Source organism: Delphinapterus leucas, chromosome 6, assembly GCF_059928025.1.
Source record: "Delphinapterus leucas isolate spDelLeu-1000000601 "Yukka" chromosome 6, BTC_Dleu_Yukka2, whole genome shotgun sequence".
Taxonomy (NCBI): domain Eukaryota; kingdom Metazoa; phylum Chordata; class Mammalia; order Artiodactyla; family Monodontidae; genus Delphinapterus; species Delphinapterus leucas.
The window spans coordinates 38,702,234-38,725,688 of NC_143134.1; the positions used below are offsets into that span (position 1 = coordinate 38,702,234).

Genomic DNA, 23,455 nt, shown 5'->3' on the forward strand with positions numbered 1-23,455 from the left:
ACTTTATACTATCAAAATTTACATTCATTCACCACCAGTCTCATCAGAAATGTCTTATAAGTGTTGGGAAGCTGTAAAGCTCACATTGGTGAAAGCAAATATTCCAAGATTCTAATTTCTGAGCTTAAAAACTCAAATTTATCATTGGTTATAAATACTGTCAGTTGTTTTCCTTAGTGTGCTAGGGTCACTTCTCTAATTTTTGAGAAAGTATGTGCCAAATACTCAAGTCTGAATAACGATTGTTTGTCTGCCAGTGATTTTTTTCAAGTAAACTTCCAAGAAGGAAAAAAGTGGCTGGTTGATCTTATAGCTCAGCAAGTTTCCCAAGTGCTTCTCCTCTAGACAATCATCATTTTTTGGTATGTAGCAGAAATGCTTTATGCATACCTTTTCACCACACAGAATTTTTTTAATTGAAAGTATCCTCAAGGGTAAAATTTAATGAAATCAATATTTTATATTAATATTTTTCATGAAATGCATTTTTATGTGAAACTGGCAGTGTTTTTACTGTGAGTATGTAGTAGTAAAGAATACAGTGACTACTGTCCCTTCTTTGATTTGTGTTAGGCATAGCAGTTTTACTCACTATTGCTTTTGCGTTATGAATGCATATGTCAACACAGTTGTTCTAGGAAAACCATGGGATTCAGCACTTCAAGTATTTCTGTACCACATGTGTGTATTGCCAAGTCCACCTAAAAAAACTCCTGTCCTTAGTTGGTGCTAATACCAGATGAATACAAGCAACACAACTTGTCCAGCCATATCTAGAGATTCAATTTTAAGGCAGAAGTACAGTTCTGTTGATGAAATATTAACTTATCACATACACATTTGAATTATTTAATTCCTTTTTGTTTAGATTCTGAATGATTGGTTTCAAGTTGCTGCTGCAGTTAATTAGCAGTATAATAGTATTTGAAAACATTCTATTGAATAAGACACAGTAAGGTAAATTATTAACATCTATAAAGCCAAGGGAGAAATAACTTTCCTCATATTTGTTTTTCATTTACAGTTTAGCGCATTACTTTGGAGTAGATGTCCCACTCTCACAAGTCAGAGAAATCTCTGACGTTTTGATTTCATCTTTTCCTGATGAAACACCTGTGAGATGAGAAGAGAAATCTCTTAATTCTCCTCTGTAAAGCCAGGGGTCCATTTTTAATATAAAAAAATATATTATAAATAAATTTTATTTTTGAATAAAATATTAAATTCTAAAATAAATCTAAAAATATGTTATATAAAATTTGTAAAAATATATGAAACATAAAATGTATTTATATCTACAATAATTTGGACGAAATTTAGGAAAGTTTAAAAAAATGTTTAATATTATTACCAAATAAGACAAAAATGCGCTTGCTTCTTGTTATGTTTCCATGTAGGCACAAGAGAAAATATCAGAATTTATATTAATTTATTACATTTTATTTTTTCCTAGCTTTATTGAGATATAAGTGACATGTAACATTGCATATGTTTAAGACGTACACTTTTATATTGCAAAATGACTACTACCATAGTGTTAGTTAACACCTCCCTCACATCACAGGATTACCGTTTCAGTTTTTGTGATGAGAACATTTAAGATCCACTCTCTTAGCAACTTTCAAATATGCAATACAGTATTATTGACTATAATCACCGTCCTGTACATTATTAGATCCTCAGAACTTATAACTGGAAGTTTGTACTTTTTGATCAGCATATTCCCATTTCTCCCACCCCACCAGTCCCAAATAACCATCATTCTAGTCTCTGTTTCTATGAGTTCAGCTTTTTTAGATTCCACATAAAGTGATATCATACTTGTGTTTCTCTTTCTAACTTATTTCACTTAGCATAATGCCCTCAATATCCATCCATGTTGTCACAGCCAAGGATTTCCTTCTTTCTCATGGCTAGATAATAGCCGATTTTGTGTATATGTGTATATATACACACACACTATGTATATATAGCATAAATATAACTATATATATATATCATCTTTATTTATTCATCTATTGATAGACACTTAGGTTGTTTTCATATCTTGGCTATTATGAATATACCATAATAAACGTGGGAGTGCAGATATCTATTTGATATCCTGTTTTCCTGTTCCTTTCCTGTTCCTTTGAATATATACCCAGAAGTGGGATTGCTGGATCATGTGGTAGTTATAGTTTTAATTTTTTGAAGAACCACCATACTGTTTTCCATAGTGGCTGCACCAATTTGCATTCCCACCAACTGTGCACAAGGGTTCCCTTTTCTCCACATTCTCACCAACACTTATTATCTCTCGTCTTTTTGGTGGTAGCTATTCTAATAGGTGTGAGGTGGTATCTCATTTTGGTTTTGATTTGCATTTCCCTGGTGATTAGTGATGTTGAGTACCTTTTCATGTACCTGTTGGGCATTTGCATATCTTCTTTGGAAAAATGTTTATTTGGATGCTCTGCCCATTTTTTAATCAGATTCTTTGGGGTTTGTTTTCTGTTGAGTTATATGAGTTCTTTATATATTTTAGATATTAACTCATTATCAGACATATGATTTGCAAATATTTTCTTCCCTTCTGTAGGTTGCCTTTTCACTTTGTTGATGGTGCAGAAGCTTTTTGCAGTATAGGAGCTTTTTAGTTTGATGTAGTCCCATTTATTTATTTTTGCTTTTGTCACCTTTGCTTTTGATGTCAAATCAAAAATGTCATTGCCAAGACTAATGTCATTCTTATCCCCTATATTTTCTTTTAGGAGTTTTATAGTTTTAGGTCTTAACATTCAATTCCTTAATCCATTTTGAGTTGATTTTTGTGTTTGGTATAAGATAGGGGTCCAGTTTCATTTTTTTGCGTGTGGCTATTCAGTTTTCCCAGTATCATTTATTGAAGCAACTATTCTTTCCACATGGTATATTCTTGCCTCCTTTTTCTTTTCTTTTCTTTTCTTTTTTTTTGTGGTACACGGGCCTGTCACTGTTGTGGCCTCTCCCATTGCGGAGCACAGGCTCCGGACGCACAGGCTCAGCAGCCATGGCTCACGGGCCTAGCCGCTCCACGGCATGTGGGATCTTCCCGGACCGGGCCACGAACCTGTGTCCCCTGCATTGGCAGGCGGACTCTCAACCACTGCGCCACCAGGGAAGCCCCTCTTGCCTCCTTTGTTGTAACTTAGTTGATCCATATATGTGTGAGTTAATTTCTGGGCTCTCTGTTCTGATCTATGTGTGTATACTGATCTATGTGTGTATACCAGTGCCATACTGTTTTGATTATTATAGCTTTGTAATATAGTTTGAAATCAGGAATTATGATACCTCCAGCCTGTTCTTCTTTCTCAAGATTGCTTTGCCTATTCAGGGTTGTGTTTCCATACAAATTTTAGGATTATTTCTTCTGTCTCTGTGAAAAATAGCATTAGAATTTTGATAGGGATTGCATTGAATCTGTAGATTGCTTTGAGTAGTATGGACATTTTAACAATATTGTCTTCCAATCCATGAGCACAGTATATATTTTCATTTATTTGTGTCTTCTTCAGTTTCTTTCCTCAAAATCTTATGGTTTTCAGTGAACAGATCATTAACCTCATTGGTTAAATTCATTCCTAGGTATTTTAGCCTTTTTGATGCAATTGTAAATGTGATTGTTTTCTTAATTTCTTTTTTAGATAATTTATTGTTAATGTTTAGAAACACAGTTGATTTTTGTATTGATTTTGTGTCCAACAACTTTACTGAATTTGTTTATTAGTTGTAACAGTTTTTTTGTGAAGTCTTTAGTGTGTGTGTGTTTGTGTGTGTATCTCCTGTCATGTGCAAATAGAGACAGTTTTACTTCTTTTCAGATTTGAATGCCTTTCACTTCTCTTTCTTGCCTAATTGCTCTGGCTAGGGCTTCCAGTACTATGTTGAATAAAAGCAGCAAGAGTGGGCATTCTTAGAGGAAAAGCTTTCACTTTTTCAATGTTGAATATGATGTCAGCCGTGTGCTCGTCATATATGGCCTTTACTATGTTGAGCTATGTGCCTTCTATACCTGTTCTTTTGAGAGTTTTCATCATAAATGGATATTGAAATTTGCCAAATGCTTTTTCTACATCTATTGAGATGATGATAAGATTTTTTTTATCCTTCAGTTTGTTAATGTGGTATGTCACACTGATTGATTTGTGGATGTTGAACCATCCTTGTATTCTAGGTATAAATCCCACTTGGTCAACAAATTAGGCCCCTGGACCCAATTCCAACGTGTGTGTGTGTGTGTGTGTGTGTGTGTGTGTAGGTTTCCCCACACCAACAAGTAGTTCTCTGCCACTAGCAGGCTATTGGAGAATTCAGCTCAATTCTGATATTATCAGAGATAGCATCAGATTGCACAGGTAAAGGGCCCAGTTGAACAAGACCACCTTCCACTTCAGATGTAGTTGCCAGCCCAGGTTTTTGCCTATGCTTCTGACTAACTGGTTACAAATTGGGGGTTCCCACAACTCCCTCCTTGGCTTTGATTAATTTGCTAGAATGGCTCACAGAACTCAGGGAAACATTTTACTCTCTAGATTACTGGTTTATTATAAAAAGATGTAACTCAGCAACAGCCAGATGGAAGAAATGCATAGGGCAAGGTATGGGGAAAGGGTGCAGAGCTTTCTTGCCCTCTCAAGGTGTGCCACTCTCCCCTGATCTCCACATGTTTACCACCCTGGAAGCTCTCCAAGCACCATCCTTTTGGGTTTTAAGGGAGGCTTCATTAATAGGCATGACTGATTAAACCATTGGCTATTGGCAAGTGATTCAATCTCCAGACCCGTCTCCCCTCCCTGGAGGTTAGTGAGATGGGACTGAAAATTCCCATCTTCTAGTCACATGGTTGGTTCTCTTGGCAACCAGCCCCTACCCTTAAGTGAAGTCTAAAAGTCACCTCATTAACATAACAATAGATACCTTAATAGCTCTCTTCACTTAGGAAATTCCAAGGGTTTTAGGAGCTCTGTGTCAGGAATGGGGTCCAAGGCCAAATACATATCTTATTATAAATCACAATATCATTCATGGTACGTGATCTTTTTAATGCATTGTTGAATTTGTTTTGCTAATATTTTGTTGAAGATTTCTGCATCAATATTCATCAGGGATATTGACCTGTAATTATCCTTCCTTGTGGTATCCTTGTCTGGTTTTGGTATCTGAGTAGTGCTGCCCTCATAAAATGAGTTTGGAAGTATTCTCCCTCTTCTGTTTTTTTTGAAAGACTGAGGAGGATTGATATTAGTTCTTTAAGTGTCTGGTGTAATTCACCAGTGAAGCCATCTGGCTGGACTTTTATTTGTTGGCAAGTTTTGATTACTGTCTCAGTCTCCTTGCTAGTAATTATTCTGTTCAGATTTTCTATTTCTTCACGATTCAGTCTTGGTTGGTTGTATGTTTATAGGAATTTATCCATTTCTTCTAGGTTGTCCAATTTGTTGGTGTATAATTTTTCATAGTAGTCTCTTATGATCATTTGTATTTGTATGGTGTCAGTTGTAATATGTTTCCTCTTTTATTTATAATTTTATTTATTTGAGATTTGAGCTCTCTCTCTCATTAGTTTAGCTTATCAATTCTTTCATGGATTTTTTTTTTTTTTTTTTAATCTAAAAGGTCATCACCATCGCCAAACTCAATCATCTAGGTTTTCTCCTATGTTATCTTCTAGGAGTTTTGTAGTTTAAATTCAGATTTAGGATCCATTTTTGAGTTAATTTTTATGAGGGGTATAAGGTCTGTGTCTAGAATCAGATTTTTTGCATGTGGATGTCCATGTGTTGAAAAGACAATCTTTACTGTATTACCTTTGCTCCTTTATCAAAAATCAATTGACTATACTTAGGTATTTCTGGTCTCTCTGTTGCAGTGGTCTATTTATCAATATCATACTGTCTTGATTACTGTAGCTTTGTGTAAGTCTTGAAGTCAGGTGGTGTCAGTCCTCCAGCTTTTCTCTTCTACTTCAATATTGTATTGGCTATTCTGGGTCTTTTGCCTCTCCATATAAACTTTAAAATCGGTTTGTTGATATCCACAAAATAACTTGTTGGGATTTTGATTGAGATTTCATTGAATCTATAGGTCAAATTGGGAAAAACTGAGATCTTGACAATATTGAGTCTTCCTATCCATGGATATCCTCCATTTATGTAGTTCTTCTTTGATTTTGTTCATCAGAGTTTCGTATTTTTTCTAATCTAGGCCTTGTACATATTTTGTAAAATTTATACATAATTATTTAATTTGGGAGGTACTTGGTATCTTCTTTTTAATTTCAAACTCCACTTGTTCACTGCTGGTATATAAGAAGGTGATTGGCTTTTGTATTTTAACTTGTATCCCGCTACTTTTCTGTAATTGCTTATTAGTTCCAGTTTTTTAATCAATTATTTTGGATTCTCTACATAGATAATCAGTTAATCTGTGAACAAAGACAGTTTTATTTATTTATTTATTTTTATTTAAAAAAAATTTTTGGCTGTGTTTGGTCTTCGTTGCTGTGCAGGCTTTCTCTAGTTGCGGCGAGCGGTGGCTACTCTTTGTTGCGGTGCGCGGGCTTCTTGTTGTGGAGCACAGGCTCTAGGCATGCGGGCTTCAGTAGTTGTTGCTCGCGGGCTCTAGAGCGCAGGCTCAGTAGTTGTGGCAGACGGGCTTAGTTGCTCCACGGCATGTGGGCTATTGCCGGACCAGGGCTCAAACACATGTCCCTGCGTTGGCAGACGGATTCTTAACCATTGCACCACCAGGGAAGTCCCGACAGTTTTCTTTCTTTCTTCCCAGTCTGTATAGCTTTTATTTCCTTTTCTGTTCTTATTGCATTAGCTAGACTTTATAATGAAGTTGAAAAAGTATGGTGCAAGGGAACATCTTTGACTTGTACCTGAACTCAGTGGGCAAGCTTCAAGTTTCTTACAATTATTATGATTATTAGTTGTAGGGTTTCTGTAGATATTCTTTATCAATTTGAGGGAGTGCCTCTCTAGTCCTAGTTTACTGAAAGTTTTTATATTGAATGGGTTTGGATTTTATTAAATGCTTTTTCTGCATTTACTGATATGATCATGTGATTTTTCCTTTTAGCCTATTGATGTAATGAATTATATTAATTGATTGATTTTCAAAAGTTGAACCAGCCATGCATATTTGGGACAAATTCCACTTGAGCATGATATTTAATTCTTTATACATTGTTGGATTCTAGTATTTTGTTGAGAATTTTTGCATCTATGATCATCAGAGATATTGGTCTCTAAGTTTTCTTTGCTTGTAATGTCTTTGTCTGCTTTCAGTATCAGTGTAATTCTGGCCTCATAGAATGAGTTAGGAAGTATTCCCTCAGCGTCTGTCCTCCAAAAGAGATTGTAAAGAACTGGTATAATTTCGTCTTTAAATGTTTAGTAGAATTCACCAGTGAATTCATCCAAGCCTGGTGCTTTCTGTTTTGAAAGGTTATTACTTATTCATTCCATTTCTTTTAAGAGATGTAGCCCTACTCATTTAGTCTTTTTCTTCTTGTGTGAGTTTTGGCAGATTGTGTCTTTCAAGTATTTGGTCTATTTCATTTAGGGTATCAAATTCGTTGGCATAAACTTGTTCAGAGTACTCATTTATTATCCTTTTGATGCCTTAGGATCTGCAGTGATGTCTCCTCTTTCATTTCTGGCGTTAGTAGTTTGTGCCCTCTCTTTTTTCTTAGTTAGCCTGGCTAGTTGATTTTATTGGTCTTTTCCATAACCACCTTTTGGTTTCATTTATTTTCTCTATTGATTTCCTGTTTGCATTTTCATTTGATTTCAGCTCTAATTCTATTTTTTCTTCTGCTTACTTTAGATTGAATTTGCTCTTCTTTTTCTAGTTACCTGAGTTGGAAACTTGGATTATTCATCTTAAATATTTATTTTTTTTCTAAATATATATTCAGTGCTATAAATTTCCCTCTAAGAACTGCTTCACTGTATTCCACAAATTTTGATAAGTTATGTTTTCATTTTCATTTAGTTTAAAATAATTTTAAATTTCTCTGGAGGTTTCTTCTTTGATTTGTGTGTTGCTTAGAACTATGTTATTAAATCTCCACATAATTTGAGATTTTCAAGTTAACTTTCTGTTATTGATTCCTAATTTAATTCCATTGTGGTCTGAGAACAGACATTATATGACTTTTGTTCTTTTAAATTTGTTAAGGTATGTTTTATAGCCCAGAATATGGTCTGTCTTGGTGAATGTTCCATGTGAGCTTAAGAAGAATGTGTGTTCTGCTGTGGTTGGATAAAGTAGTCTATAGATGACAATCATATTCACTTGATTGATGGTTTTGTTGCATTCAGCTATGTTCTTATAGATTTTCTGGATGCTGGATCAGTCCATTTTTGATAGTGGGATGTTGAAGCCTCCAGCTATGATAGTAGATTCATCTATTTCTCTTTACACTTCTATTAGTTTTTTTCCTCACATAATTTGACAGTCTGTTGTTAGGCCCATACAAGTTAAGGATTGTTATATCTTCTTGGAAAAATGAACCCCTTTTCATTATGTAATGAGCTACATATTCCTGATAACTTTCCTTGCTTTGAAGTCTGCTGTATTTGAAATTAATATAGCTACTCCTGCTTTCTTTTGATTAGTGTTAGCGTGGTATATTTTTCTCCATCCATTTAGTTGTTGTCTTTTTTTTTTTTTTTAATTTATTTATTTTTGGCTGCACTGGGTCTTTGTTGCTGTGCGCAGGCTTCCTCTTGCTGCGGTGAGTGGGGGCTACTCTCCGTTGCAGTGCACATGCTTCTCATTGTGGTGGCTTCTCTTGTTGCAGGGCACAGGCTCTAGGCACGTGGGCCTCAGTAGTTGTGGTTCACGGGCTCTAGAGAGCAGGCTCAGTAGTTGTGGCACACGGGCTTAGTTGCTCCACGGCATGTGGGATCTTCCCAGACCAGGTATTGTACCAGTGTCCCCTGCATTGGCAGGTGGATTCTTAACCAGTGTGCCATCAGGAAAGTCCCATCCATTTAGTTTTAATCTATATGTGTTTTTATATTTTACATAGGTTTCTTGTAGACAAGGTATAGTTGGGTCTTGTTTTGATCCACTTTGTCAGTCTCAGTCTTTTAATTGATGCATTTAGACCATTGTGGTTCAAAGTGATTATTGTTATAGTTGGACTAATATCTATTATATTTATTACTGCTTTATATTTGTTGTCCTTGCTATTTGTTCTTCTTTTTGTCTTCTACCCTTTTTCTGCCTTTGGTGGTTCTAACTGAACATTTTATGTGATCTCATTTTATCTCCTTTCTTGGCATATTTGTTACACTTCTTTTTTTTAACGTTTTTAGTGTTTGCCCTGGAGTTTGCAATATACATCGGCAGCTAATCCAAATCCAATACCTTATAATAACAAAATAATCCTAATTCCTCCCTCTCGTTCCTTATATCATTGCTGTCATTCGTTTCACATACATATGAGCATACGTAAGCATATACATACACATAAACATACATAATTGAGTACATTGTTCATATTATTATTTTTGAGCAAACAATTATCTGTTACCTCAATTAAAAATAGGAAAAATAAAAGTTTTTATTTTGTCTTCAGTTATTTCTTCTTCAATGCTCTTCATGTAGTTCTGAGTTTCTGACCTATATTATTTTCCTTCTTTCTAAAGAACTTCTTTCAACATTTCTTACAAAGCAGGTGTATTGGCAACAGATCCTCTCAATTTTCATTTGTCTGAGAAAGCCTTTATTTCTTCTCCACTTTTGAAGGATAATTTCGCAGGGTACAGAATTCTAGATGGTGGGTTTTTTCTCTCAACACTTTTGTATGTTATTTTACTCTCTGCTTGCTTGCATGGTTTCTGAGAAGTTGGATGTAATCTTATCTCTGTTCCTCTATAGGTAAGATATTTCTTTTCCTCTGGCTTCTTTCAGGGTTTTTCCTTATCTTTAATTTTTTTTTTTTTGGTAGTTGCAAAATGATATGCCTAGGTGTAGGATTTTGGCATTAATCTTGCATGTGTTCTCTGAGCTTCCTGGAATTGTGATTTGGTGTCTGACATTAATTTGGGAAAAGTCTCAGTCATTATCATTTCAAATATTTCTTCTGTACCTTTTTCTCTTTCTTCTTCTGTTAGACCCATTACACATATGCTGTATTTTGTAGCTGTGCCACATCCCTTGGAAATTCTGTTCTGGTTTGTTTCAGTCTTTGTCATCTTTGCTTTTCAGATTGCAAGGTTTCCATTCATATATCCTCTAGGTCAGAGATTTATTTTCCCACCAAGTCTACTAATAAGCTCGTCAAAGGCATTCTTCATTTCTTTTACGGTATTTTTTTATCTCTCATATTTCTTTTTTGGTTCTTTCTTAGTATTTCCATCTCTCTGCTTACGTTGCCCATCTGTTCTTGCATGCTGTCTACTTTATCCATCAGAGCCCTTAGCATGTTAATCATAGTTCTTTTTAATTTCCAGTCTGATAATTCCAACATCTCTGCCGTGTCTGGTTCTGATTCTTCCTCTGTCTCTTCAAATTGTGTTTCTTTCCCTTTTGGTATGTCAAGTAATTTTTTTCTTAATAGCTGGACGAGATGTGTACTAAGTAAAAGGAACTGCTGTAAATAGGCTTTTTGTAATGTGGTGATGAGATGTGAGGGGAGGGGAAGTGTTCTATAGTCTTATGATTAGGTCTCAGTCTTTCAGTGAGTCTGTGTCTCTGCACTGGGAACTTCATAAGTTTTTCTCAGTTTTTTCTTCCTCTTAAGTGGGATAGTATGCCTAGAGCTGTCTGGAAGTGGTTATTTCCTTTCCCCCTGGTCAGTTAGGCTCTGATAATACTCCTGAGGTCAGGCCTTGTTAAGAAAAACAGAGAGCTCTGTTGTATTTAAAAGTGATTCCCTTTCCCCTCTTTCTGCCTAAAGCAGGGGTGACATTTTCTCTGATGTTTACTACGTGAACCTGGTGGGAACTCCTGGAGGTAAATCTCACAATATTGTGGGGGCCCCTCTAGAACTGAGTCTCCCTGGAGTTTTTAACTCTCAGAGTTGTTCACAGTGACCCTCCAGCCATTTGCTAATTCCAGTTCAGGTTTTCCTACCCAGCACTCGTGCCTGTGGTGGTTTCTACTTGTGGACCTCTGCTCCAGTCAGCTATGATGCTCTGTATTCGCTTTCCTGTTATCTCCAGTCTCGGGGACCAAGGTTTGTCCTGTGTCCTCCCTTCTCTTAAGGATGCAAGAAGAATTGTTGATTTTTCAGTCTGTTCTGCTTTTTACTTTTGTTAGGACAAAGTGGTGACTTACAAGCTCCTGACATGCAGAATGGGAAACCAGAAGTCTCTATATGGTACATTTTTTAAAAACATTAACTACAGTACCATTATTATATCTTAAAATTGACACTGATTCATGATCATCACCACGTATTTAGGCAGAGAACAAATTCTCCTGTTTGGTTTTTTGGAATTAAGAGTCCAAAGTCCACACATTGCATTTGGTTGATGGGTTCACAAATCTCTTTCGATCTATACGTTCCTTTTGTTTTGCAAATTATTTCTTGAAGTAATTTTGTTGCTTTTCCCCACTTTCAGGTTAGAGCATCCTACCACCTTGAGTGTGATAAAGGGTGCATTCGCCCCGTCAACCCTCCACTGACTTAAGATGCTCCCTTAGTCATACGCAGTCATCTCTCAGTATCCATGGGGGATTGGTTTCAGGACGCCCGTGGATACCAAAATCCACAGATGCTCAAGTCCCTTATGTAAAATGGCAGAGTACAGTTGGTAGTACAGGTAGCCCTCCTTACCCGTGGGTTGAGCTGTACTGAATTTCTGTATGCATTTAGGCCTGTTTTATTATTCTCTGTTCTGTTTCTTTGGCCTATCATATATTTACACATCAGTACCATTTTGTTTTAATAACAGAGTCTTTCTAATATAAAGTAAGGCTATTTCCCACTCATTTCTCTTCTTTTTCTGGGTTTTTCTGGCAATTCCTGATTGTCCTATCTTTCAAGTAAACTTTGAAACCAGTTTGTCTAGCTCCAGGAAAGTCAGCTCATGTTATTTGGAGGGAGGCTCATGTTAAATATGTAGATTAACTGAGGAAGAATGGACAACTTTATGATGTTAAGGGTTTCTATCCACCTATTCAAGAACACTTATGTCTTTCCATTTTGTTCAGGTTTACTTTTATGATCTTAAGGAGTCTTTTACATATTTTTCACATATAGGTTTTAGACATTTCTTATTCCTAATGGTTTCATTTATTTATTTATGCTGTAGTAAATGGATCTTCTTCCCATTTTCAAATTGATTTATTACATTTGGAAAGTGAACAACCTCAAAGCTGCCATCATTCTTTCAGAAGAAGTAGTTACCAATAGGGTATTTGTTGTTTTTCATATATAATTCCTAAAAATTATAATGTATACTTTAATTTCATTTTTTATGAAAGTTATAACTCAGGAATTTAAGGTAAGATTTAGAAAGAGATATAGAATGTTAAATTATTTGATGCTTTAAAAAAAGGTCAGAACATAATTTTCATGGCTAAGAATATGAAGTCTTTTTTTCTGTCTACTTAAACTTATGTCAAAATTTATCCAAGAGTCTGAACTTCCTGAGGAGTCTGATCAGTTATCTTTGTTATTTATGTAAGATATTGGATAATAGTCAATCTGAAAGTCTGTATAATGTGGTAAGTGTGCTCCACATGCATGTGTCCGTCACATCATTTACCTGAGTACACACTGCAGGTTCTAGTGGCTCGCCCCAGCAAATTTCATTTTTTACCCTCCAAAGCAATTATTCATAGTATTTACTTTTAAGTAAAATGCTCTTTGCATTTCACCTTGGTAGCTCTATTTCTGATTTATTTAGTAATACATTTTATTGAAGAATATGGTCTTAACAACTTGTATTTCCAGTCTTACTTTTTCAGCAAGAGCTGAATTAAAGGTAATGAGAAGGAGAATGCCCCTCGGCATCCTCTGTGAAACCCCACAAAGCTGCTTCAGAGATTACTGGCGAGAAGGAGGCCTGCTTAGAGAATAGCCACTCTTCCTCGACCAGCAGTGCTCAGATGGAAAGCTGAGGGTAGCGGCTCCATGAGTAGGCCTGAACTCCTTTGCTATTTATTTTACTTGTGATAGCATGTTCTCCCTCAGTAACTAATAAAATTTATTTGGTTTGGAAAATTATGTCTGCTAATCCACAGGGGACAGACTGTCGAGAAATGCTGGGTGGTCTTCAACTTGTCCAATTCTTATGGCTTCAGCTCAGCAAGTTCCCCAAGCAGTGGCGTAAGGGCTGGAGCCTTTCCATGGACACTTTCCCGTAGACAGAGCATCCCAGCCACATGTTGACACGGGGAGGCTGATTCAGATTACCACCTCCTCACTGGTACCCCCTTTCCCCCAGCCCCTTGAAGAGTTCCCCAAGTGTGCTGCGTGGTCATTTAGAAACCACGTACTTTCTTTGACCAAGGTGCCCTGCCCTGTGTTTAGCCTTCCAACTATTTGCTTACCACAATCACCAGTGGAATTTCATCTGGTTTACAGTTGGTTGGGTGTCTTTGGCCTTGGCCTCCAAATATAGTCATGTATTTTCAGAAATGGGCAGCCTGTCTTCTTTTAAACAGCAGATGCTTGCTCCTCTCTGCAGTTTAGATAACCTAGAGGAACTTTATAATTTCTTGGCTTAAAAGTCAAACCAAACTCCTTAAGTCTATCCCTGGGGTTGCCGTAATAGCCACCTGCAGGCTGCACATTGTGTAAAACCTTTCTGGGAGGGCTTATGCAATCCTTTCATAAGTCTGTGGAGTACAAGTAATTCTGCATGACATGGCCTCTAAGGTAAACATAAATCCATTGCTTCAAAAATATTGAGAAGTTTGATAACTAGTTGGAGAATTTTTTCTACATACTGGAATGAATGAGCCAATGAACAAATGAAAGAAAGAGTGGGTGTGTGACTGACCAAGCAACTGACCTCATGCAGTAACTGTGAGTGTCAAATAGGGTGACGATACACTTATAAATTGTAGACCGTGACACTTTTGAGAGTTAAAAGAGGTACCTATTATAATTATGGTGGGATAACAGACACAAGCCTGTCCCAGGCACACTGGAACATATTTAAATGGGTCTAGTGCCTATAAAATATTTAGCAGGGTGCCTGGCACCCAAAATAAATACTCAATAACTGTTAGCTTGTTGCTGTTATTATTGTTGTTGACTTTAATAATAATTATATTATTTTTGATAATGTTTTATTTAGGTTTTCTCAAGCTTATATCTTTTCCTCCTAATGAAATTATCACTGAACTAAGTCCAGATGTAGCTAAATTTCCATTGCTGAAAAAGCTAATACAGCCTCCAAAGATGCTAAATAAGAAAAAAATAAATTACAAGAAAAGGCTAGCCTTCAACCAAGCTTCTAGTTTTATGTTTTTTCAGCTCCAATAAGAAAAAAATCAGGCTTTAAGGCTTTAAATCTGGCAATCCAGTGGTTAGGACTCGGCGCTTTCACTGCTGGGGCCCAGGTTCAATCCCTAGTCAGGGAACTAAGATCCCGAAAAACGTGCAGCACGGCCAGAAAAAAAAAAAAAAGAAAAATCAGGCTTTAAATGTTGTCAGTATAAGTGAATGTCTAAACGAAGAAAAGCTAGTGTAATACCAAGGACAAAAAGTTAGCAAAGCAGTAGTAGTAACTAATACTCCCATTTCTATCTATCCTGGCATCCTTTTTTTTCTTTTTTTTTTTAATCTTACTAAGATATGATCACAAAATTAGTTATTGAAAAAGTTTACTTTTCAAGTAAAAACCTGCTGATACTGATTTGTAATAGACTTTCCAGTATGTTTGCATTTGTACATTTCCTTTGATTGGTGTTGCTGCTCTTTGCTTTAAGGAGTGACTTCTCTGCACATATAAGTGATAATGATGGCACAGTTTCCTCAAATTTGGTATACTCCTTCGATCAAGTTTTCATGGAAATACACCTTTGAAATGTAATAGAGAATATTCTTTCCGGGTCCTTGGAATTAAGTAGTTCTCCAAAAAAGTTGGTCCTGATTTCTGTGGGCTACTTCCGGCAGCCCAGGCAGCCCTTGATCTCTTTCTGGTTTGGAAAGATGGAACACTGCCTGCGTTCCTCTTGAGTAAGGAAGCTCCTTTCTCTCCTCTACCTCTCAGACAGTGTTAGAACACATTCCCTACCGATGATCGCCGCCCTCCGGAACCTCTCTTGCAAAGTATTGAATTCCATATTCTGGTTTTGCTATAAAAAAACATTTGGAGCCAAAATTATTTAATAAGCATCTGGACCAATTTCTTTACCTAATTACATCTTTTTCAAGAGGATGGGGCACACAACTAGCTCACTAAATTGAGTATTTGGGGAAACAAAGTACAGTTTTTTAAATGTCCAGGAGGCATCTGTCCAGAAGAGTCTAATAGCAGGAGATGTTGGACAGGGTAGAGTGTCCTTTCCAGGCCTCTCCTGCTCTGTGTCAGAAATTGTAAAACAGCTATAATGCAGAAAACTTCCTGTGATTATTACATAGGAATTTTGGAGAGCCAAGTTTTTAATCTTAATCTATTTTTCTTGAATTTGTCATTTTGATCAGTATCCAGGCTAGATGGATGGAATAACTATAGACAGAGTAGGAAAAGGATAGCCTTAGAGTTTCTGTAACTAACACATGTTGAATAGAATGAAATTTTTCAGTGTCCCCAAAAATGTTTTTCTTTTTTTACTTTATTGGCTCTTTAACATTTCCACAGAAATATATACATTTTATCAGGTCAGGTCAAACAGTGCAGAAGTATATACAGAAAATGTCAATTATCCCCTCCTTATCACACTGTAGTACTTCTGGTAAACATACCTTATACTCTTGTAAACATTAGAAATCTATGTGAAACAATTTTCTCTCTTTTTTTAATAAGGTTTTTTAAAAAAGCAGAAAGAAAAACAGCATTGCATCATACACAGGACTCTGGAACCTGTTTTTTAACCAACATAGCTTGGGTATCCCTCAAGGGATATAGATCCAATTCATTATAAAATAGGAACATATTTCCTGATATGAATGGACCTTAATTTATTTAGCTATTTGCCAATGGATACATTCAAGTTGTTTCTAATTTTTTCTTTAAATATTGCTGCAATAAATACCTTCTAACTAATGCCTTTATTTCTGCCAGGCAGATTCACAAAAGTATGGTTATGATGATGAGGGATATGTGTATTTTACAGTTTATTAGGTGGTATCACATGACTTAACCAAAAGGGCAAAGCCATTCCCTGTCCCACTTCTGAGAACACCCATATCCTATACCTGCTTTAGCACTGGATGTTATCATTCATCTAAACATTTGCTAATGTGAGCATGAAAAAATGATACCTCCTGGATGTGTTAGTTTACCCTTCTATACTATTAATAAGGTTGAAAATCTGCATATTTTTATTGGCCATTTGCACTTCTTTTATAATTTGCCTTCTTTTTTCCTGGTTTTATTGAAATATAATTTATATATAATATAAATTATATATAATTTACATTTACAGTCCAGCCAAATTCTGTTATGCAATATATTAAGATCATGTTGCTTTGGTAATTTCTTCATCCAAGATTAATTGTAGTTAAGTTTTTGATGTTTTAGAGAAAAATATATATTTTTTTTGTTAATAGATATTTCAAATACTAAACATGAGCCCATAGATTTAATCATTTACAACAATTAGTAGAGTGTGCTATGAATCAAGGGTAATAAAAAGACAATTGTTAACATATACATTTTTCAAACTGTGTCTGAGAATAGAACAAAAATATTATGTACTTACTGACTTGAGTATAGAACTTACACAACTCTTATGTAAATTTGTAACTGAGCAATATCTTTTAATTCAGATATTTGCTGGAACTACCATTTTACACTAGCTTCCTTTTACATTTGTTCATATCTATCTACTGTTCACCATTCTTAACAGCTCCTGCCTCTGTGCACTGGGCATCACTCGGCCACCATGACCTCATGATAGAAATTACACTGCACATATTGCTGCTCAGAGGGCTTAGGAATGGGACTGCCTCTGAAGAACTCTCACTGAAGTGAGAAACTTTTCTAATGAGGTACATATTTATTTCACATAGATCCTCAAAAAAGATAAGGTGTGTTGAGAGCAGGTGTTATTTGGGAAGGGAGGAGCCACTGTGCGGCCAAGTTCTTCCCCCTGCACCTCAGAGCTTCCCTGCCTCCCAGCGGCTTTCTGGCTCTGAGACAGAGGCTATAGACACCCTCTCCCTACTCCCAAGGGGTGTTCTTCTCTCTCAAGAAAGCTGGACAGAAATCCCTTCCCAGGCATCTGTTAATGTGGCTAAAATTGGCTGATAGCCTGGACTTTTGAAAAGACTTCCCTAGACACTGAAGGGAGTGAACACAGGGTCCAGGCATCTGGCTCACCCGGGAAAACTGTCTGCTTTCACCCCTGTACCAGGCCCCAGCTTCTGAGCAACATCCTCCACTCTCCTGCCTGCAGAGTGGAGAGGCCTATGTGTGACTTGAGGCTGAGGACTGGCTCCAGCACCAGACCTCCTAGGTTCAAATCGTGGCTGTGAGTCCTCCGTCCCACTCCAACCTCAAAAAATAAGGATAATAATGGTACTTGTTTTGTAGGGTTGTTATGAGGATTAAAATACAAGTAAAATGCTTAGCATTGTTCCAGGTGAGACCTTAATAAATGGCAGCTACTGGCCCTTCAGCCTCTCCAGCTCCTCTTCATCCGGCCCATCAGCAGTCAGCCCAAAACACCACCTTTCAGGAGCACACAAGGCCACCACCCTGTGTGGCTTCCTGTTGTCACTCACTCCTAGCACAGCCGTACCTCTGAAGACCAGTCTGCAATGCTGGCTGCACTTCCACTCTTCTCCTCATGGACTCTGCCTTCAGCTTCCATCACTCCATCCCCATCCAACACTTTTCTTGGGGAGGTCACAAAGGGCCTGCCCGACGCAGTGCTCGTGCTTCCCTCCGCATGTCCTCAGCCTCTCCGCAGACTTGGTTACAGCTGGACTGGCCTTCTCTTCCTTGGTGACATGGTTCTCTGCTTCTGTCTCCTGAATGTCTGGCACTCCTCCTTCTGTCTGCAGCTCCCCCACCTCTTCCTTTACCTGTTGAAGCTCCTTCAGCAGTTGGGGCACAGACCTGGGCCCTCTCCCCACTCAGACCTCTGTCCCTCAGAGTTCTCCTCCATTCTCTTACTGCTCTATGCCAGCTGACAGCTCCCTAATATAGATCTTCAGCCCAGATCTCTCCACAGAACTTCCAACTTGGATATTCAAGGACCTACGTCATACCTCTGTTGGATTGTGCCTCAGCCATTCTAAATTCACACACCCCAAACTAAGCTCTCAGTAAATCCTTCACAAACCTTTTCTTCCCTTCTTTCCATTGAGTAAATGGTATGTCCATCCATCTTGCAGCTCAAGAAACTTGCGACAGCCTTGATTCCTACCTCGTCTTCACCAACTCTCATCAAATTCATTGCCAGTATCTCTTGATATCACTGCTAGAATACACTATCTCTCCTTCTCCAGTGCCACCCAGGTCCAAGCTAACACCAGCTCCCCCTGGAAATTTGCACCCACTCTTTTCTCTGAGCTGAGTTCTCCATGCAGCAATCAGAGTGATCTTTGAAATGTAAATTGGATCCTGGCACTCCTCTGTTTAAAACCTTCTGGGCCAGGGCTTCCCTGGTGGCGCAGTGGTTAAGAATCCGGTGGCCAATACAGGGGATACGGGTTCGAGCCCTGGTCCGGGAAGATCCCACATGCTGTGGAGCAACTAGGCCCATGTGCCACAACTACTGAGCCTGTGCTCTAGAGCCCGCGAGCCACAACTACTGAGCCCACGTGCCACAACTACTGAAGCATGCGCACCTAGAGCCCATGCTCTGCAACAAAAGAAACCACTGCAATGAGAAGCCCGTGCACCGCAACGAAGAGTAGCCCCCACTCACCACAACTAGAGAAAGCCCGCGTGCAGCAACGAAGACCCAACGCAGCCAAAAATAAATTAATTAATAAATTAAAAACAAAAACAAAAACCTTCTGGGCCAGAATAAAACACCAGACCCTTGCCTTGCCTGTGGTCCTGCACAGCCTCATCACAGGACGCCTCACCTTTGCTCTCTTCTGACACAGCTGCTGTTCCCTCTGCTGAGGTGCTTTTCCCAGTACTCCCTTGCCTATCCACCAAGTTAGTCTCTAGCTAAACTCAACTGGAGAGGCTGTCCCTGACCACCTGATCTAAATTGGGCCCCTCCTGATATTCTCTTTTTCCTCAGCCCGTCCTTTTCCTTCATTGCCTTTATCACAGTTGATGTGTGTGTGTGTATGTGTGTGTGTGTGTGTGTGTGTGTGTGTGTGTATGTATATATATATGTATGTATACCTCCCACTGGGCCCTAAACCGCTAAGGATACAGATTAGGTCTGTTTGTTCCCAGTTGTTTGGCTTGCACCCAGCACATTGAGTGCCACATGGGAAGTGCTTAGCCATCTTCCTTGAATGCGTGACTACCAGCTCCTTGCCATCGAGTATAACGGGTGGTGGCATGGGAATGGCAGCCCAAAGCACCGGTGCCACAATAGAGGACATCCATAGTGTGGCCCCAGAATGTGCCAGGTGATATGAGTTTGCAGCACCATGGCAGTTCTTCATTGCCAGGTATGGAGAGGGAAGGGGGTCCTGTAAGACTTCCCAGAAGAGCTGAAGCTCATCGTGAGATGGGAGTTATAAAGAGGGTCGGATGAGGGCCATGCCTCCCTTCCTTTCTCCTGCCCTTCTGCGTGCTCCTGTGACAGACCCTACAATTCTTCAGCCTCTTTCAGTCTTGCCCCAGAGTTAATCTAGGACAAGGTCTACAGAAGTTAGGCTATGGGAGAAGAACAAAAAGAAACTACTAGAAATTGCTACCCTGTGTCTTTGCCTATTCATTTCCTGCCCCTGTACCCATTCCCTGGGCTTCATGCCAGCTCCTGCAGAGAAATGGCCCAGAAGTGATGGTGAAGGGAAAGACCCTGAAGGGATTGTTGGGTAATGGGAAACCTTTGTGTCCCCAGCTTTCATTTTTCTTATTAAAAGCAGTAAACATCTTTAGCAGAACCTGGAAAAGCACTCTGCTCTCTGTGGTCCTGCAGGTGAAAGGGCAGGAGGCCTTGGAAAAGCAGGGCCGAGAGAAGAAAGCCAAGTTTCCACCAGGCCAGAAGAGGCTCAGCATTCACAGGGAGGGCCCCCTGCCGGTGGCTCAGAGTTAGACAGATGTCCCCCTAGAGCTCCCTCCCGGGAGAAGTAGAATCCCTGATTCACTGACCTGACATAGGAGGAATCTCCAAATACATTATCCTATAGAAATGTAACTATACGAAATGGTTAGGGTCTATAGTGTATCATGCTGTGGATCAACTGTGGATCAACCAGTCCAACCACCTTTTATGAAAGTATTACTAAAGAGAATTTTCAACAGGTTTACAAATACAGTGACTAAATGCTTACTATGTGCCAAGAACTGTCCTAAGCACTCACTGTACATGTGCTATTATTGCATTTGATCCTCCTGACAACACTAGGAGGGAGGTAGGCCTGTTTTACAGATGAGTAAACTGAGGTTTAGAGGTTAAGTAACTTTCCCAAGGTCATATAGTGAGTAGGTGGTGGCTCTGGGACTCAAACCCAGGGCTGACTCCACATTTTAAAGCGTTATGATGCACTTTCAAACATAACTGTTTCTTAAATTAGGGACTGCATTTACCTGGATATCTCAAGGCCTTTTTCCATCACATTTTTTATCGCTCTCTTTCTTCCTTCACTATATATATTTATTTGTCCTTTTTGAAAGCATTTTTTTTTTCTTGAGTTGAAGTGGAAGCATATTTGCAAAGGGATACTTGGTACATATTCATTGATACTATAAATATTAACTGCTACTATGACCATAATGAAAAAAAGTCACAGATTGGATTTGTTATTGCATTTTGAACTTTCTTTTTTTTTTTTAAGGGTATAATTGCTTTACAATGTTGTGTTAGTTTCTGCTGTACAGTGAAGTGAGTCAGCTATATGTATAGCTATATCCCTTCCCTCTTGGACCTCCCTCCCACCCCCCCCATCCCACCCATCTAGGTCGTCACAGAGCACCGAGCTGAATTCCCTGTGCTATACAGCAGGTTCCCCCTAGCTATCCATTTTACACATGGCAGTGTATCTACGTCAAACCCAATCTCCCAATTTGACCCACCCTCTCCTTCCCCCACTGTGTCCACCCGTCTGTTCTCTACATCTGTATCTCTATTCCTGCCCTACAAATAGGTTCACCTGTATCATTTTTCTAGATTCCACATATATGCGTTAATATACGATATTTGTTTTTCTCTTTATGGCTTACTTCACTCTGTATGACAGACTGACTCTAGGTCCATCCACATCTCTTCAAATGACCCACTTTCCTTTTTATGGCTGAGTAATATTCCATTCTGTATATGTGCCACATCTTCTTTATCCATTCATCTGTCGTTGGACATTTAGGTTGTTTCCATGACCTGGCTATTGTAAATACTGCTGCAATGAACATTGGGGTACATGTGTCCTTTTGAATTATGGTTTTCTCAGGGTATATGCCCAGTAGTGGGATTGCTGGGTTGAATGGTAGTTCTATTTTTAGGTTTTTGAGGAACCTCCATACTGTTCTCCATAGTGGCTTTATCAATCTACATTCCCACCAACAGTGCAAGAGGGTTCCCTTTTCTCCACACCCTCTCCAGCACTTATTGTTTGTAGATTTTTTGATGATGGCCATTCTGACCGGTGTGAGGTGATACCTCATTGGAGTTTTGATTTGCATCTCTCTAATGATTAGTGATGTTGAGCATCTTTTCATGTGCCTCTTGGCCATCTGTATGTTAGATCTTCAGCCCATTTTTTAATTGGGTTGTTTGGTTTTTTGATGTTGAGCTCCGTGAGCTGTTTGTATATTTTGGAGATTAATCCTTTGTCAGTTGCTTCTTTTTTCAGTGACTCATTTATATTAAAGTTTTGTTTATTTCTTACTGAAAGGAAGAAGATTTCTCTCCCCGCGTCAGCTATACTCTGCCTCTGGCTTCGGCACCTTCCCAGCCTTGAAAATACAATGCTGCATCTTTTTGAAAAGCTTATCTCCAGTGAGAGAAATTTTCTGAGGAGGATCGAATGCTTTATGAAAGACTCATTGCTGGTATGTGCCGGGTTTTGATGAGGAGAAAAATCCTTAAAGACGATGCTGGGTATCATTTCTTTTAGTCAGCACAAGCGGAAAAAAATGTAAACTAAAGAGCGATTGGCACCTTTTAAAATAATCATCTATCTACATTTTATTTTTGAAATGCCTAATGTAGGGGGCTTTTCTGCATACTTAGAGCATGTATTAAAAATAAGGTGAGGGAATTCCTTGGTGGTCCAGTGGTTAGGACTTGGTGCTTTCACAGCTGTGGCCCCAGGTTCAATCCCTGGTCGGGGAACTAAGATCCCACCAGCCCACAAGCTGAGTGGCACGGGCAAAAAAAAAAGGCAAGCTTCGAGATTTACTTGATCATTGCACCTTATATTGCATATTCACAAGAATTGACCTGACATTTGGACAACAAATTTTTTAAAACAGTATTTCTCATTTCCACATGAAAAGTTAAGTTTTAAAAAGTGAGGATCTTATGAACAATAGGAGGAATCAATTAACAAAGAAAAGCATTCAAAAAATAAACTTTTAACCCTTCACTAGAGGAAAAATAAAATACTTAAAAGATACAAAACAAAACCCCAGAAAAATGGTTAAAACAACAAAAACAACTGAGAATTATGTCAGTTTTCTTTTGGTGTCAGCCTGCCAGCCTTGACCCCTCCCTCCATTCAGGGGCTGCCCAGTCTCCCCTCTACTCAGCACTTCTCAGGCCTGGGAAGTCGGGGGCTCAGTGGGCCAAATGGGCCCCATTGCCTAATCCAGTGTCAGGGGCCCAAGCCTTCCGGCAGCCCTGGGAACTGACCAATGGGGATGCTTTCCCTCTGTGGGAGACAGCTCTGGAATTTATGTGCATTTTTGTAAGAGCAGGAATAAAGACCCATGCACTCTGAAAAAAACAATTAAAAAACTACAGGAGGTGTCATGCTTCTGGGGCCTCTTACAGGAACTTCAGTAGGCTCTAACATGTTTTCTCATTAGCTTTTGTAACCTAGGGGAGATATGGGGCAGAGATTTGCTTCCTTTTTTACAGATGGGGAAACTTAGCTCAAGGGAGATGGTGAACCGTCAGATCTTATGTTGGTGTTCAGGAAACTGGGCCGAGGAGAGTGCGCGCCTCCCTGCTGAGCTGAGGCGTGTGTTGGGCGGGGGTGAGTCTCTGC

General features: G+C 38.6%; 1 protein-coding gene across 1 annotated transcript in view; it reads left to right on the plus strand.

Annotated features, from left to right (window-relative positions):
• FANCC (FA complementation group C) overlaps positions 1-23,455 on the plus strand; it is a 264,472-nt gene that overhangs the window by 205,911 nt on the left and 35,106 nt on the right. Inside the window, exon 8 of the mRNA XM_089913032.1 lies at positions 22,139-22,295. Coding sequence (XP_089769158.1) covers positions 22,139-22,295 — 157 coding nt within the window. The remainder of the gene's footprint in view (positions 1-22,138; positions 22,296-23,455) is intronic.